This window comes from Rattus norvegicus, chromosome 8 (assembly GCF_036323735.1).
Source record: "Rattus norvegicus strain BN/NHsdMcwi chromosome 8, GRCr8, whole genome shotgun sequence".
Taxonomy (NCBI): domain Eukaryota; kingdom Metazoa; phylum Chordata; class Mammalia; order Rodentia; family Muridae; genus Rattus; species Rattus norvegicus.
The window spans coordinates 54,962,303-54,977,863 of record NC_086026.1 but is presented as its reverse complement, the minus strand read 5'-3'; the positions used below and the strand labels follow the sequence as shown (position 1 = coordinate 54,977,863).

At 52.1% G+C, this 15,561-nt stretch overlaps 1 protein-coding gene across 6 annotated transcripts in view; it reads left to right on the top strand.

Annotated features, from left to right (window-relative positions):
- Positions 1 to 10,243, top strand: part of Cep164 (centrosomal protein 164) — a 63,644-nt gene extending 53,401 nt beyond the window's left edge. For all 6 annotated transcript variants that reach the window (XM_039082355.2, XM_039082353.2, XM_039082354.2 and 3 more), the window contains 14 exons: positions 69 to 191; positions 1,586 to 1,729; positions 2,150 to 2,233; positions 2,352 to 2,420; positions 2,692 to 2,867; positions 3,151 to 3,274; positions 3,520 to 3,587; positions 3,960 to 4,167; positions 5,177 to 5,284; positions 5,944 to 6,055; positions 6,465 to 6,827; positions 7,710 to 7,776; positions 8,571 to 8,693; positions 8,850 to 10,243. In XM_039082355.2, the coding sequence (XP_038938283.1) occupies positions 69 to 191; positions 1,586 to 1,729; positions 2,150 to 2,233; positions 2,352 to 2,420; positions 2,692 to 2,867; positions 3,151 to 3,274; positions 3,520 to 3,587; positions 3,960 to 4,167; positions 5,177 to 5,284; positions 5,944 to 6,055; positions 6,465 to 6,827; positions 7,710 to 7,776; positions 8,571 to 8,693; positions 8,850 to 8,946 (1,866 nt within the window). In that variant the 3' untranslated portion in view covers positions 8,947 to 10,243. The remainder of the gene's footprint in view (positions 1 to 68; positions 192 to 1,585; positions 1,730 to 2,149; positions 2,234 to 2,351; positions 2,421 to 2,691; positions 2,868 to 3,150; positions 3,275 to 3,519; positions 3,588 to 3,959; positions 4,168 to 5,176; positions 5,285 to 5,943; positions 6,056 to 6,464; positions 6,828 to 7,709; positions 7,777 to 8,570; positions 8,694 to 8,849) is intronic.
- The last annotated feature ends 5,318 nt before the right edge of the window (positions 10,244 to 15,561 follow it).

Sequence of the window (15,561 nt, the reverse complement as noted above, 5' to 3'; positions counted from 1 at the left end):
GTAGGGACACTACATGCGTAAGATCTTCAGGCCCTGCAAACCGTGTTTCTTCTGTGTCCCCCTTACAGCTCAGCAGCCTCCTTCGAGACAAGCGCCAGGAGGTGGAGAGGGAGCATGAGAGGAAGATGGACAAGATGAAGGAGGAGCACTGGCAAGAGATGGCTGAAGCCAGAGAGCGATATGAAGCTGAGGTAGCCTCCGCCCAGCATGCACAGCATAGGCACAGCAGCCAGGGTCCTTCTCAGCTGGCTGTCAAGACCCGGGGAGAGGATGAGGTCAGGAAAGGGGTTAGGGGAGACTTACCTGTCTGGCTCCCTGCGACAACAAGGCCTTGTTCAGCTTTTTCCGCCCGAAGCTTGAGAAACCCTGGTTCCCCGGCAAGGGTTGCTCGACCGCCCACAGTGGCTGCTCTTAAAAAAAAAAAAAATCATAATGATTGCTGGTTGAAACTAAGGTGTTACTCGGCGCTGGGGGCCACTCTGAGCTCCTTAGCATTCAGTCCTCATGGCAGCCTTGGGGAACGCGTGCTATTATTATCTTCATTTTAGAGACCCAGGCACTGAGGCCAGGGGACTTTAGGCCACCTTCCCAAATTGTGGGACTCCCAGCCTTCTGGTTCAGTCACCCCAAAACCATGTCACCAGGGTGCATGGAATTTCAGGACACCAAGGAAGAGACTGACAGGAGCCAAACAAGAGCTGGGTATTATTTATTGCTGCTGCTGCTGTGACAGACTGCCTGTCAGAAGCAGCTTGGGGAAGGAAGGGCGGCACTGTTTGAAACTGTACTCTTATTACGGTGGGGAAGGCCTGGTGGCAGAGCACGACACAGCTGGTCACTTCGTGTCCTCAGCCAGGAATGGACACTCGACTCCACTTCTTGTTTTTAGGTGGTCTGAGACCCCCCCCCCAACCCTTGGAAGGGTGCTGCCCATGTAGAGCATGGGTCTCCCCACCTCAGCCAACCCATATCTAGAAAATCTCTCGCAGAGCTCAACCCTGATGCCTGGGTGATTCCAGGCTCTGTCAGCTTGGCAGGCAATAACAGCAACTGTCTTATGACCCATCTTCTTTGGTCTAGAGGTGGGAATGTTTCATGTCGCAAGTGAACCCTGGCTCAACTTGGGGTTGAGGGCGAATAGTGGGCAGTGGTAGCAGTTAGCATTTAGTACAGTGCAGCCTGTGGGAGACCATTGGGCTCCTGCTCCGGTGCCTGGAATCCAGACTCCTTGTCCAATCTTTCAGGGTAGAAACAGCACTCTCAGGACAAAATTTAGCTGCATGCCTTCATTCCATCATTATTGAAGACCAGAGAAAATGCCCAGTGGCCTCTCTTGATGGAGAAGCCGTAGAGCATGCATCAGAAGGAGAGGCGGTCTCCCTAAGGGAGACATCTGGTCTGTGTTGGTTCTAGCTCCACAGAGAGAGCAGGCAGGCATTCTGGGTCTCCTCTAAAAGCTACTTTGGGGGAGCTTATGCTGACCTTCATTGATCTGACTCACTGACACAGCAGGAGTTGTGGAGACTGATTTTGGGGTGTAAGGAACCACTGTGGGTTCCCACCGGTGACTCCACGATCTTTTCAGGAGAGAAAGCAGCGGGCCGACCTCCTGGGGCACCTGACTGGAGAGCTGGAGCGCCTGCGAAGGGCCCATGAGCGAGAGTTAGAGAGCGTGAGGCAGGAGCAGGACCAGCAGCTTGAAGACCTGAGGCGCCGACACCGGGATCAAGTGAGGGCCTGGGAGATGGGGTGGTGCTTAGACACTTCCATTGCAGGGTAGGAAGCCATGTGCGCTGCCCCAAGAATTGTAGGGCAGACTCTGACACCTTTTAGGATTGAGATCTTACCCTAGCCACGTCTATGCTTCAGGGTCTCTTTGCTCCTTGTTTTCTGAGCCTTGCTCAGAGTAGGCCTAGTGTTTGAAAGGAGAGGCCAGCCCATTTACATCTTTGGGGGTGGGCAGGTTCATGTCACCCTGTCCCATTGGGTACACGGGAGGCCGCAAGGGCAGGGAAAGAGGCAGCAGGCCAAAGTCCGGCTTAGACTTTGGGGTGTGGCATGCCGGCTTCTGGATCTTCCTCCTGTCCCTCAATGAACACCTTTCACCCTCTCTACACCCACGTCTTTCTGTTTACCTTACCTCTGCCAGGAAAGGAAATTACAAGATTTAGAGGCGGAACTCTCATCTAGAACTAAAGATGTCAAGGCCAGACTGGCTCAGTTGAATGTTCAGGTGAGGGTGGATGATGCCTAGAGATCTACCTTACCCTGGGGAGGGGAGTGGAGCACAGAGGGCAGGCTCCACCTCAGTCTTGGGGTCTGCAGTCAGCCCGGGGCCTGTCTCCCCTCAGGAGGAGAACATGCGGAAAGAGAAGCAGCTGCTCCTGGACGCGCAGAGGCAGGCTGCTCTGGAGAAGGAGGTCTGTGCGCCTGCTCTTCCCCTTTCCTTTGTCCCTCTGTTCACCTGTCTTGTCCAGGGCCCTGGGGTTCTAATACTGTGTTGGCCAGTATCATGCTACCCAGTGAATCTGACTTTCAAGCCTCAGGAAGTGGCACTGTGGTGGGAGACCCCAGATCCCGGAGACGGTGGCTTCAGGGGCTCTAGCTTTCTGCCTCCCACACCTCTGATGCCGCCTGCACCTCACCTTCTCCTCACTGGGTCTGCGGGTATCCTCTCTCCCTCTGCCCCAGGAAGCCACAGCCACCCGTCGGCACCTGGAGGAAGCAAAGAAAGAGCACACACACCTGCTGGAGTCGAAGCAGCAGCTACGCAGGGCCATCGATGACCTGCGGGTCCGGCGGGTGGAGCTCGAGTCCCAAGTGGACCAGTTACAGACACAGAGTCAGAGACTGCAGAAGCACGTGAGGTAGTGTGGGTTCCCTGCTCCTGGCTGTCACTCCCCACAAACCCCTGCTGCTTTTGGACCCTCTCTCATCTCTCTTTGGAGGAAGGAGGAAGGCCCAGCCTGCAATCCAGGCAGAAGCAGCCAACACATTTCTGCCATACTTCATAGGGAACGGGGCGGTGTCCAGGCTATAAGAAATAGAGGATTCTGGGTTCTGGTGTCCACACCTTAGCCCTGCCCTGCGGGTGTGAGGGTGAGTGTCCAGGCCTCACTTCCCTACCTCTTGCTCCCTTCCTCACCACAGCAGCCTAGAGGCCGAAGTACAGAGGAAGCAGAACATCTTGAAAGAAATGGCAGCTGAGACTAATGCTCCCCCACACCCGGAGCCAGGTCTCCACATTGAGGACCTGAGGAAATCCCTCGGCACAGTGAGCCAGGGGCCAATGCCTGGGAGTGAGGGTGGGGTTGTGGAGGGAGGCAGAAAGGTAGGGCATTTGAGAGGAGCCTGACTCTGCTTTATTGAGGACCTAGCCTCCCTCTGCCCCCTCCGTCACTCAGATGGTACCTCAGATGTAAAGAGCACCCAGGGGCCGTCAGAGCTCTTTCTTCGGCTAAGACACCAGGATCTCTCTGGCTTTTGCTACATCCAGTCTTTTCCACTATGTGTTTGCAGAATGAGAACCAAGAGGTGTCTTCTTCTCTGTCCCTGAGTAAGGAAGGGATCGACCTGTCCATGGATAGGTGAGTTTTCCTAGCCCATCTTGTGCCGTGAAAGCTGAAGGGAGTGCCCACACCACAGCTGAGGTGACAGTGGCCGTCACCGGGCTTGGTTCAAGGCACGGCCTAGGGATGGATGAATCTACTAAGCTAAGATCCGTGACCTTTAACACAACAGGCTGGCAGCTGCTGACCTCTCGTGGAAAGGTCAGACCCCGGGAGTGCCTAGCTATCTCAGTACAGGCCCGAGTGCCACACTCTCTAGGTCTTCAACAACACTTATCTACAGCTTCAGCCATAGCTCCTGCGTGCTCAGGTGTCTGTGTGCCGGGGAATCAGCCAGCCCTGTGGCTCAATGTTGTCTTCAGCCCCCCCCCCCTTCTTGCTGCCCCACAGTGTCCGGCACTTCCTCTCTGCTGAGGGTGTAGCTGTCCGCAGTGCTAAGGAGTTCCTGGTGCGCCAGACACGCTCCATGCGGAGGCGACAGACAGCTCTGAAAGCCGCCCAGCAGCACTGGCGCCATGAGCTGGCCAGTGCCCAGGAGGTAGACGAAGACCTGCCCGGCACTAAGGTCCTGGAGAACGTGCGCAAGAACTTGGATGAGGTCAGGAGCCCAGAGGAGGCCTGCCAGCCCGTGTTGGGAGGTCTGGTGGGGGGGGGGGGTTACCAGCTTTCCTCAGCTCATCGTACTGGGAACTCAGGAGCTCTGGGGTCACTTGCCTTACCATGGCTGCACATTATGTGTGTGTAAACACCTCTAATAGTAAATTATTTTATCTTCATATCGATCATCTTTAAAAAGTGAGCTACACAGGTTGAGGGTCCCTAGCCCCCAAATCAATTCTCAAAGGGTAACGTCTATGCAGATATTCCCAAATCAGAAAAGTACAAAAATCTTAAACACTTCTGAAGCCAAGCGGTTTAGAACTGTGGAGTCATTGCCATGGCTTAGGTGAAAGGTGTGACCAATCTCTAAAATATTTCACTTCTCTTCTTTGTCACTCTGGTTGACTGGGGACATGAAGGTCTTGGAATACACTCAGTGTAAGATTGAGTAGCTCCCCTGACTCGCTTCTTGTATGGTCTGATTCGCAACGGAAACACAGATGCCATCATTCCATGATGTGGCAGATTTTTGCACCAGTTGAGGCCTCAGTTGCACGGGCTCCCCTGGATCACGTCTGAAGCCTTGCAATTCTGATGGTGCCAGAACTGGGTGAGGGGCACGTGCCTTGCAGCCTGTATGCCTAGCTTGTGGGCGATAGACAGCAAGAGGCATGTAGACACAAGGATGGACTCCCCAGGGTGTGTCCATCCTGTCCCCGGGCACTGTTACTGCCCTGCTGTACTCTTCTTTGTTGGCGGCAAGGGTGTTAGCCAAGTGATGGTAACATCTGGTCAACAGCTTGAGAACCTAGCATCTGCGGGCACAGTGTTCCTCATGCAGCACGCCGTCCCGTTAGTTCTCAGGATCTGAGGAGAGAATAGCAGTTCTCTCAGATGAGCGGACTGAGACTTAAGGTGTTTACGACCCTCCCAGCCAGCCAATATCAGAGCTGGGACTCCGGCATCCATGCTAACACTGGTTGTCTCCCCTTCCTCCCTGGACACAGGAGACCAAGCACCTGGACGAGATGAAGTCAGCCATGCGGAAAGGCCATGACTTGTTGAAGAAGAAAGAGGAGAAGCTGAACCAACTGGAATCTTCTCTACTGGAAGAGGTATCCTCCTGTGGCCATACAGCCCAATGTGGCCACTCCCTCCTTCCCTCCCAGGATCCTGGCTTTCTTCAGACTGCTTTAGGGAGAACTGGATCTCTAGGCTCAGGCGCTTGGCTCTCGAGATAGTAGAGGCACGGCTCTCTCAGAAGAGCCGAGCGGTCAGTGTCTGTGCTGACGGTTCAGGGCACTCTACGAGCTTCTGCTGCTTGGTCGCAGCGTTCTTGGTGAACGTCACTGACTCGGGGACTAGCTCTGTTCTTCCCGCATGGTTCTTAGGAGAGCCGTGACCAAGTGTGGCATCAGGGCGTTTCTCCCTTCCCTGAGACGGTGTGCAGTCTCCTCCATGTCCCAGGTTTGGTTTGGGAGTGGGGATACTCAAAATGGAGAGACCGTGAGGCTAGTTTGGGAGCAGATTGATGGGGTTCCTCTGGTCCTGGGGACCAGACTGTTTCATAGGCAGTTGGGTTCTCTCACCTTAGCCTCTCTACTGAGGCAGACTTTGTGGTACACCTCTCCTGCGGTGCCTGTGGAACCTTGGATCCCAGAAGAACCAGCTCACCAGGCCTCAGGCCTCAGGCCTCAGGCCTCACTTATTGCATGGCAGGTGGATTGAAAACACATGGGAATGGACAGTACTAGTGGCCACTTCTGTCTGTCAGGTCTCTGACGAGGACACTCTGAAAGGATCCTCTATCAAGAAGGTGACCTTTGATCTCAGCGACATGGATGACTTGAGCAGTGAGAGTTTTGAGTCCTGCCCCCTGCTGCACAGTGAGTGGTGGCACCCAGAGAAGCCATGGAGGAAGAGGGTCAGTGTTGTGGTGAGGGAGGGTGGGGCCTATGGTCCTGTCCCCTACCCCCAGCCTTGTACTGAGCTTATGTCTGGATGAGGTATGCCGTTGGCGCTGGGTCTGCTATGGGGAGGGATGGTGGGACCAAGGCCTCCTGCAGCCATCTGGTCGCAGTGGCTCTGCCTGTAGTTGGGTCAAGGACCTTGATTTTCCTTTTGCCTATGTCCTTGGGTCCCCTGTCTAGGACATAGAAGCCCTGCCGTCCATCTTTTGTCCTCCCATAAGGCCCGTAGCCTGTAACCTGCAGGGACAGGGAGAGGCACTAATAAGACCCTTAAGTGCCAGCTACACCCTGAGTCCTTTCCCACCATCTGCCTCTTTCCTTTCAGTCACCCCGACCCCAAACTCTGCTGATCCCAACAAGATTCATTACCTGAGCAGTTCCCTTCAGCGAATCAGCAGTGAGCTAAATGGCGTGCTGAGCGTGCTGGGAAGTCTCAACTCCCAGCCACTACCACAGGGCCTCAGCAGCCAGCCCCCACCTCCGCTCCTCACCTCCTCACTTCGGTCCTCCAAGAACATCCTTGCCCCTGCCTACTCCTCCCAGACCAAGCCCTCCTCCTTGTCTTCTATGACACCCACATCCACCCAGTGGGCCTGGGACCCGGGACAGGGCACCAAGCTGTCTCCCTCCTCCTCCTCGCAAACCGTGGATGATTTTCTGCTGGAGAAGTGGCGCAAGTATTTCCCCAGTAGGTCCCACCTCCACACCTCTCTCCTGTGCTCTATGTCCTCTCTCATAAGCATCCTTCCGTTTCCTTTTGCCCACCCCTTATTTCGGCCGCCATCTTTGGTCCATTGCCTCTGTGTCTCTATCTATGGGGACCTGGGGCAGGAAGACCTTTGCCAAAGGCCCTTCAGCTGGAGGCTCTGTGCTGGGTTGTCTTACACTGAGCTCACACTGCTTGGAGCTTTTATTATCAATGCTAGAGCTTGGCAGAATTTTAAACAGTTTTTGTCTTCCTAACATCTGTCATTCATATGGTACACTACGGCGTTTACACACACACACACACACATACACACACACACACACACACACACACACACAGAGAGAGACACACACACACACAGACACACATACCTGCATTTAGTCTATTTTATGGTTCTCAGGTAGTAATTATTTATCCCCATTTTATAGATGAGTAAGTTGAGACTCTGCAGGTTAGTAGTAAGCTCCAGAGTACTTTTGAATGAGTGAATCACTTGCCAAGTTTTGACCATGTACTTATGACCCCTGGGCCCTGGCTTCAGCTTTGGGACCTAGTCTTGCCTTGTTGAATAACATAAGTCAAAAAGGCAACCATTTGAGAAAAGAATGTAGAAAAACAAAAAAGTCTTCTTTCTGCTCGGCCCAAATTGAAAAGGAGATTTTCAGAATCACAGTAAACAGGACAGTTCTTGTCTGTCACCTGTCTGTCACTTCCAGGATGAAAACTTTCCCTGTCATTGTTTGTTCTGGGGACGGGAACGCAGGGGGTACTGGTAGTGAACTTGGAGGTGGCCTGCTGGGGCCGGGCTGGGGCTGACTCTCCTGACGGCTGCCCTCGAACCCCATCTTCTTGCTTTTCCAGCGGGCATCCCCTTGTCCAGTGGCTCCCCGCCCCCACCGGAGAACAAGCTGGGTTATGTATCTGTAAGGTAAGCCTTTGTGCTAGGTGTGGCCCCAGAGTCTAGAGCTCCACTGCACCTCCCTGGCAGATGGGAACAGACCTCATGGTCCTGTTGGCCTGCGAGCCTAGGCAGGTCCCCAGCCCAGAGCCACCTGCATCTTGCCTTTGTTGAGGAATTCCACCACAGCAAGGAAAGAGTCAGATCCCTGCTGCTGAGGTTCAACGGACATGGGGCGGGATACGTGGGCTCTGCAGGCCCTGCCCATCACTGGAGAGGTGGAGGTGAAGCCCTGCTCCTCCTGTGGCCCCACCAGCCCTGGAGTCTGGCCCGGCTTTGCCATTGAGTTCTTTGTCTGATTCCTATGCCCCCTTCTTCTCCAATACCTGTTGAGCAACAACTGGAGAGGGACACCCATGGGGGAGACAGACAGACGGTTATTTAGTCCCGTTATTAATTTCCTATTCATCTCAGTCTCTGGCAGATGTCTCGTTCTTCCCGCCCCAGCCCTAACTGTAAACCCCACAGCCATCTCTGATCTCTGGGCCAGCCAGAGAGCTGACACTCTGTATCTGAGCAGACAGAAGGGAGCTCCTTGCTGATGAGATCGGCTAAGGATGGACAGATGTGAAGCTCCAGGGTAGATTTTGCATCAGATGCTCAGGAAGGGTGTGGAGGGCAGCCACTACCTTCCCTTTGGGGACCTGATGACTCGCCTTACCAGAGAAGGCCTTACAGAGGCACGAGAGGGTCAGTGAGACAGAGAGGCGGTACGCAGCTCGGGCATGTCGCCATCTTCCTGCCTGCCCTCCTCTCTCTTCCAGTGAGCAGCTCCACCTCCTGCAGCGCTCCCACTCCCGAGTCCCCAAGACGGACAGTATCAGCATTCAGAGCATGATCGAGTCTAACCGGAAGTGGCTGGAACATTTCAGGAACGACCCCAAGGTGTATCCTTCTAGCTGGTCCCCAAGCTCTAGTCCCTCCCTGTGGTTGCAGCTGACTGGCTGAGCTCCTCCACCAGCCTCTGTGGTGTCGGGGGAACATCCTGTTGGACCTTAGACCCTTTCTCTCAGCCACCCAGTTTTCCTTCACTTTGTGTCCAGACAGCTTTTCTCCTCGGTGCCCAAATCAACAACCACATCGAACTTACTGCAGCTGGGCCTGGATGAGAACAACAGACTGAATGTGTTTCACTACTAAGCCCCGTGTGGGGCCAGGGCAGTGCTGCCACCTCTTCCTCTATAACAAGTGCCTAAGGAGCCGCCAGCACTTTATTTCTCTCTCTCACCAAACATGTCGTCCGTTGCGTACTCCAGCTAGGATTTGGAGGAACCACCGGGTAACTAGGTGGAAAGTACGACTGTAGATGGCCACACACACTTCAACCGTGGACTGTCCTGAGCAGAAGTGTGGACACCTTCGAGCTTCAGCATCAAAGCGGCACTGAGATGTGGCTGTCGAAGACTTCAGTGGTGCGGCCACCTTAGTTAAAGCAACTGCTTTGGGAGGCCTAGGGAACTTCCTTGGAGGTTGGTCCCCTGCTGAGGGTGTGGTCCTTTATCCTTACAGCCTCCTAGCATCGCATGCCATGGGACTTGGCTATGCTGGGCCCGTGCCTCTTTCTGATACCTCAGCCCTGACAGGATCACACCCGTCCCTCTCTTTTTGCCCTTTTTCTTTTTAAATGTCTTCTGTCTCAGGTTTGGGCTCAGCTGCCTGAGCCTGGCTGGGCGTTGCTAGAGGGCCCCAGAGGGATGTTCTGCCTCCCTCCTCTCAGCCGGCACTGTGCTTTCCACACGGTTCTCAGAAGCACACTTCCCTCCCTTAGGATGCTCTCTGGAGCTATCCCTTGCCCTCAGGTCTCAAGCACCTATCTCTCCAGGAAGCCAAAAAGCCATAGGGAAAGAGGAATGCCTTCTGTCCCATCTTGATATGTCTCTTCTTTTACCTCCCAAGTGTGTCCGTGAGCCCTATTTCCATCTGTCCTTCTACCTGGGCCACCCCTGGCCTAGTCCAACTACCAACTCTGTCCAGAGCTCTGTGGATGGGGCTGACTAGAGCCCGGCACTGGCAGGAGCCATCTTCAGTCAGGTGCTTCTGGCTCAAGCCTCCTCGGCCCCACTTCCCCTCAGCGGGCTCTGTAGGAGCTACAGGTGATGTTCGCAGCATCTGTCTTACTGTTTAAACAGAATGCCCTCATTTTTCTTGTCTTGAGAAGCTGCGGGATGCCTTTACCCTTGCAACCTGCAGGATCTCACAGATTCATTTTTCATTTCTTTGCCACGGAATAAACCTCGAATGGCCGGTTGGCTTTTTAACCCTCTTAGACATCTTTTAGTCATCGGCTGACCACACACAGAAAAGGTCCGTTTTGTCATTTGTTCCACTCTGTGTGCCTTGAGAACCACTCCTGTGATACGACTCTGGTGACAGTCCTGTTGTTTTGTTTTGTTTTTTGCATCTATTAAATCTCTGCAAGTCGGTTTTCTATGAGGCAGTCCTGTGCATGTGCTGGTTTCTTTGGAAGTCTTCGTGTCCTTCTTCCCGAGGGACAGGTGGGGACAATGGCTCTTCGTGGTACACATCCCTGGGTATCTGATTTAGCTACCTCAACAGTGTGGAGTTGGGGGCAAGTGTGGGCTGCTCCATGTATATGGATGACAGAAAAGCAAGGCTCAAAGACTTCTAGGTACCTGGGTCCCCTAGTAAAATGTAGATCTCTCCCCCAAAGCACCATCAGCTCTACTGCCACCAGCCCTCAGAGAGCTCACTTAAATTTACAGCCTACTCCTTCCCTGTTCTCCACTTGCAAGGCTGGAGACCCACTGGGCTGTTTCCCCAAAGACTGTGGGTTTTTCTCCCTATGTACATAAAGCCATGCCCCACACCCCAGTCTTAAGCTGGCAAAGTTAAGTGTTTTTGTTTTTTTTTCCCTGCTCCCCTGGGTGAACAGTCTCTGTACATTCCTAGGTTTGCAGCAAGGGATTAGCTCAGAGAACCAACTTACACACCCTCTTTCACTAATCTGTCTAGAAAACTCAATCTAGTGTACTAGCTGCTTCTTAGCAAGGGGATAGGAGGCAGTAAGCCAGCATCTGCTGCTTCCACGAGCTGTGGTTTCCTCATGCTCTCGTTTGCTCTTAACCTTAGGATAGTTTAGAGATGAGAAAGTAAAGCTTAAGCTCAGAGAGGCCAAGGTCACAGAGCTAATAACTAGCACTTGAACTAGATCGGATCTGTTCCTGAAAGTCGGATTCCATTGCTCACAACCACCCCAGTGTCCACAGACATTTCCTCCAGACGCACAGCACAGCACAGCACAGCACAGCACAGCACAGCACAGCACAGCACAGCACAGCACAGCACAGCACAGCACAGCACAGCACAGCACAGCACAGCATGGTCCCTGGGGGCGTGGTCTGAACACCTGGAATCCTGGAACTGGTAGTTTCTAACTGGGGTAGTAAAACCTTCCTGGGCTAAGGTTGGCTTGAGGACTGGGGATGTAGTATTAGGTAATTCACTTGCTTAGCATGCATGTGGCCCTGGGATCAGTCCTTAGTATAGCCAAAAAAAGGAAAAACAAAAACAAACAAACAAAAAAAAAAAACGACTGTTTTTGGCTAGGCATGGTGGCATGCTTATTTAATCCTACACTCAGGAGGCAGAGGCAGGTGGAGCTCTGAGTTTCAGACTAACCTGGTGTACAGAGTGAGGTTCAGGCCAGGGCAACATAGTGAGCCCACATATATGTAATTAAAAAAAAAAAACAAAACAACTTATCCCTTTTCATCTCATGGATTTTAGAATCTAGCTGGGAAACTCAAATCCTCTGGAGCGAGCTCTAAGGGATTATGAGTCTGGGCTGCTGTAAAAAAAAAAAAATACACTCAAGGTTTGGGCGTTCTGTTCCGTGGTATAGACTGTATGTGGTGTGTCTCAGTAGTGTGTCTCAGCTGCTTTCCATAGACACTAGAATTCCAAAGAAGTGGGCTCTAATGGCAACAAAGGAATTGACCAGAAGGTGTGGCCCAGATTAAGGGCATATCTTTCTGCCTCAAGAACTGGATCAAAAGCCAGGCATACCTTTAATCCAGCAGGGGCAGGAGGATCTCTGTGAGTTTGAGGCCAGCCTGGTCTACAGAATGAGTTCCAGGACAGCTGAGCTACTCAGAGAAACCCTGTCTCAAAAAACAAAAGTAAGCAAGAACTGTACCAAAGACACATGTCTTCCTACCTCAGAGGTCTGGACCGGAAGGTGATCCACACACTTTAAATCCCTCACATGCAGGCCCTCTACTTCTGGGTTCCATTTAATTCCAGATTTAGTCAAATTGACAACCAAGAAGATCCATCACACCTTCCAAATACCTACAAACTAGGTCTGTAAACAGCCCAAGTTGTCCTCACAAGGCTAACGTGCCCAAAGATTGGGTTTCTGGTGAGGGCCTTTCTGGTCCATATGTGGTTCTTTCTAGCTGTGCTCTCACAGTGGGAGGGTGAAGTGTAGTCCCTTAGGCTCCTCTGAGGTCCTAGTTCCATTCACAAGGACGCCATCTTCGTCCTAATCACCTTCCAAAGGTCCCACCTCTAACAGAATCGTCAGCACACATGTAGAGGAGTGACACACATTACTTTATACTGCCCACTCCTGCTTTACAGTAGAAGACACCGTCTAGGGAGGCTACCTGAGACTTTGGGAAGAAACTGTATGTATGTATGTATGTATGTATGTATGTATGTATGTATGCATGCATGCTTGTATGTATGTATGTATGTATGCTTGTATGTATGCTTGTATGTATGTATGTATGTATGTATGTATGTATGTATGTATGTATTATGTCTGTGAAGGTCAGAAGAGAAATTTTAGGGTCTCTCCTATCACGTGGGACCTGAGGTTTAAAGTCGAGCCATCTCACCAGCCCCTTGAGAAAACTTTAATGACAGTTATTTTGAGTGGGCCCTACAGTCACATAGCTCAGTATTCAAATGGCATCAAAGCCACTCTATCCATCCTATGTAGTACAATTTGAAAATTACAGATACTACTAATTCCTTCTGGAGACTATGCGAGTGAAAGAGGGCTGCTTCTGACCCTACCCTTCACCCCCAGCACACCTTTACTGGTAGGGAAAGGTTCATCCTGAACACCAGATCTGCCGGTTTCCCAGTGCCCTCCCTGCAATGCTGTCCTTCTCTCTGCCTCTGGCTGTCCCCTTGTGAAAAAGACAAGGGGGGGGGGGAAACAGAAGGTGCTGGTCCCAAGTGTGGGATGAACAGAACGGGCTCCACACTGGCTCAAGACAGACCACTTGCCACAGAATTGGAGACAAGGCTGAGCACAAGGTGGCATGGAGGAAAGGTCACTCCAGTCCTTATCGGGTAGCTGCTCAGTTTCTTCACTTCTGGAAGTGACCATGTCACTTCCATGTACTGGACATGTGAGCGCCTTCCCAGGCACTGGCCTCCAGTCATAGGGAGGCCTGACTGGGACAATCTGGATGATTGAGTCTGAGCTGGGACTGCACTGCAGTCACAAAGTCAGTAGGTCTCAGCTCAGCAGTAGGCCTCCTGCTGGGAGCATTCCAGTCCCCTTCCCCAGCAGCCTATCCACTGAAGGGACACTACTGTGTCTGTCAAGAAATGGGCTGGGGTAGGCAGTGTGCCTGGGGCTGTTTGGAGCTGTCCCTGTTCTTTGACCTAGTTCAGGTTAAACTATCCCCATTAAAAAAAAAAAATCCTGGGGTGGGAGTGGTCAGTCTGCTTCATGGTCTCTTGCCCTCTGGTGTAGAGTGGAGGGCACTAGAGGCACATTTGATTATGTTCACCAAGGACAGATGTGACCACACTTGGGAAATAGTAAGAGTTAAAAGTGAAGGGACGGCCCAGCGTGATGGCTCAGAGAGTAAAGGTGCTTGCTGTAGAAGCCTGGCAACCTGAGTTCAGTCCCTGGAATTCATGTGGGGGTGGAAGGAGAGAACTGACTTCATAAACTTGTCCCCTGGCTCCCACACGTACACCATGGAATGCACCCTCACGCCCACCTCAGAGAGAAAAAACAAGGGAGCGTGTGCCAACGGTTCCCGCTTTATCCACTCGACATCTCTGTTTTCCATGTGTGAATAGGCTTCCCAGCTGTACCTGTCTTACACAGTGACCGTCTGGAGTAAAGGGGCCCTCAGAATAGCATTCAGCAGACAGGAGGAAGTCAGGAACTTGGAGATTCTGTGCCTTTCAGCAGCAGAAGCCAGTAGATGTTTCTCCAGTCAGGGACCTGTGTCTAGCTCCCTGGCAGCCTCCCACGCTTCACGGGTCCTGCCCCTTAGGCTGCTTCTTCTTGGGACTGCACAGGGATCCACTGTAGTCACACCACATCTGTCTACAGCACATCCATTCTGTGCTAGGTAGGTCACTCTCCATTCTGCTTCATGGCAACCAGATTCAGCAGGACTGCCTTGATGATAGCCACTCCCTTGCCAGCCCTCAAAACCCATTGGTATTGGGGAGGCGAGTGAGTGGAGACCAGGGTCTCTAGTCTTATCTCCTGGGGAGTGTCAGAGCCTGAGAGACAGGGATGGGAGCAGTGAGCCGGTCACACCGTCAGAGTGCCTGTGGTAGGTAGGAGCTTTGCAGGTAGCCGGCTGTGGCTTCTCTGATGCTGAACCCAGATTAAACACAGCTCAGAGCTTGTCCATGTATTGATGGATACTGAACAGCCACTGCAGGATCAGGCCCGAAAAGCCACAGTCTACCTTGGCTAACCAAGAGGGATGGACATTGAGAATGGCTTAGCCATGGATTCTCACTGTTTTCTACACCCTACCCATGTTTCCTACTGTTTCCTCTCCAGTCACCATAGAGAACACACACACACACACACACACACACACACACACACACACACACACACACACACACGACTTACTTATTATATACACTTTAGCTGTCTTCAGACACACCAGAAGAGGGTGGCAGATCCCATTACAGATGGTTGTGAGCCACCATGTGGTTGCTGGGATTTGAACTCAGGACCTCTGGAAGAGCAGTTGGGGCTCTTAACTCCTGAGCCATCTCTCCGGCTCCGAAATATCTTACTCTTAAGGCCCTCATGTCATGGCTGCAACAGAAAACGATGGAACCATCCTCTGCACTTGGGGAGTTTATCAGCTAAAAACAGTCCGAAGACAATATATTTTAATTACCTTATGAAAATTTACCTTACAGGAATAAGTTAAAGAGGAAGGATTTGTGTCGGCTCATGGTTTTAAGGGATTCAGCCTCTGGCGTCTTAACTGCATGAGCGTGGACAGAACGTTTTGGTGGAGGGGTTTCTTTTCCTTGTAGACAGGAAGCAGAGCAGAGCAGTAGCACAGAGCCAGGTCAAAGCATGGCTTCCAAGGACATCCCCAGTGACCCACTTCCTTCAGACTCCACCTTCCACAGCTCTGCCCCCATCTACTAATGGATCAAACCATTCATTCACTAGGTCAGAGCCCTGATCCAATTACCTCTGAAAACAGATACACTTTGTACTTCCCCACTGGCCTCTTAGGCTAGTTAAGTTGACAAGGTCAACCACCATCACCCTTGTATGTAGTATGCTGCCTCCTGAGGATAGAATGAGACTTGTTTTGATGGGACAGTCTAAGCTTGGTATAAGGGGAGGTTTTGATGGCAGTGCCGTCCACAGGTGGCTCCTGTTGGACTCAGCCATTTTCTGTTGCTAGAAAACAAAATGCCCAAGACTTCATAATTTATAAGTAGGCCTTTACTCATAGTTATGGAGGCTGAAAAGTCCAAAAGAGTACAGTG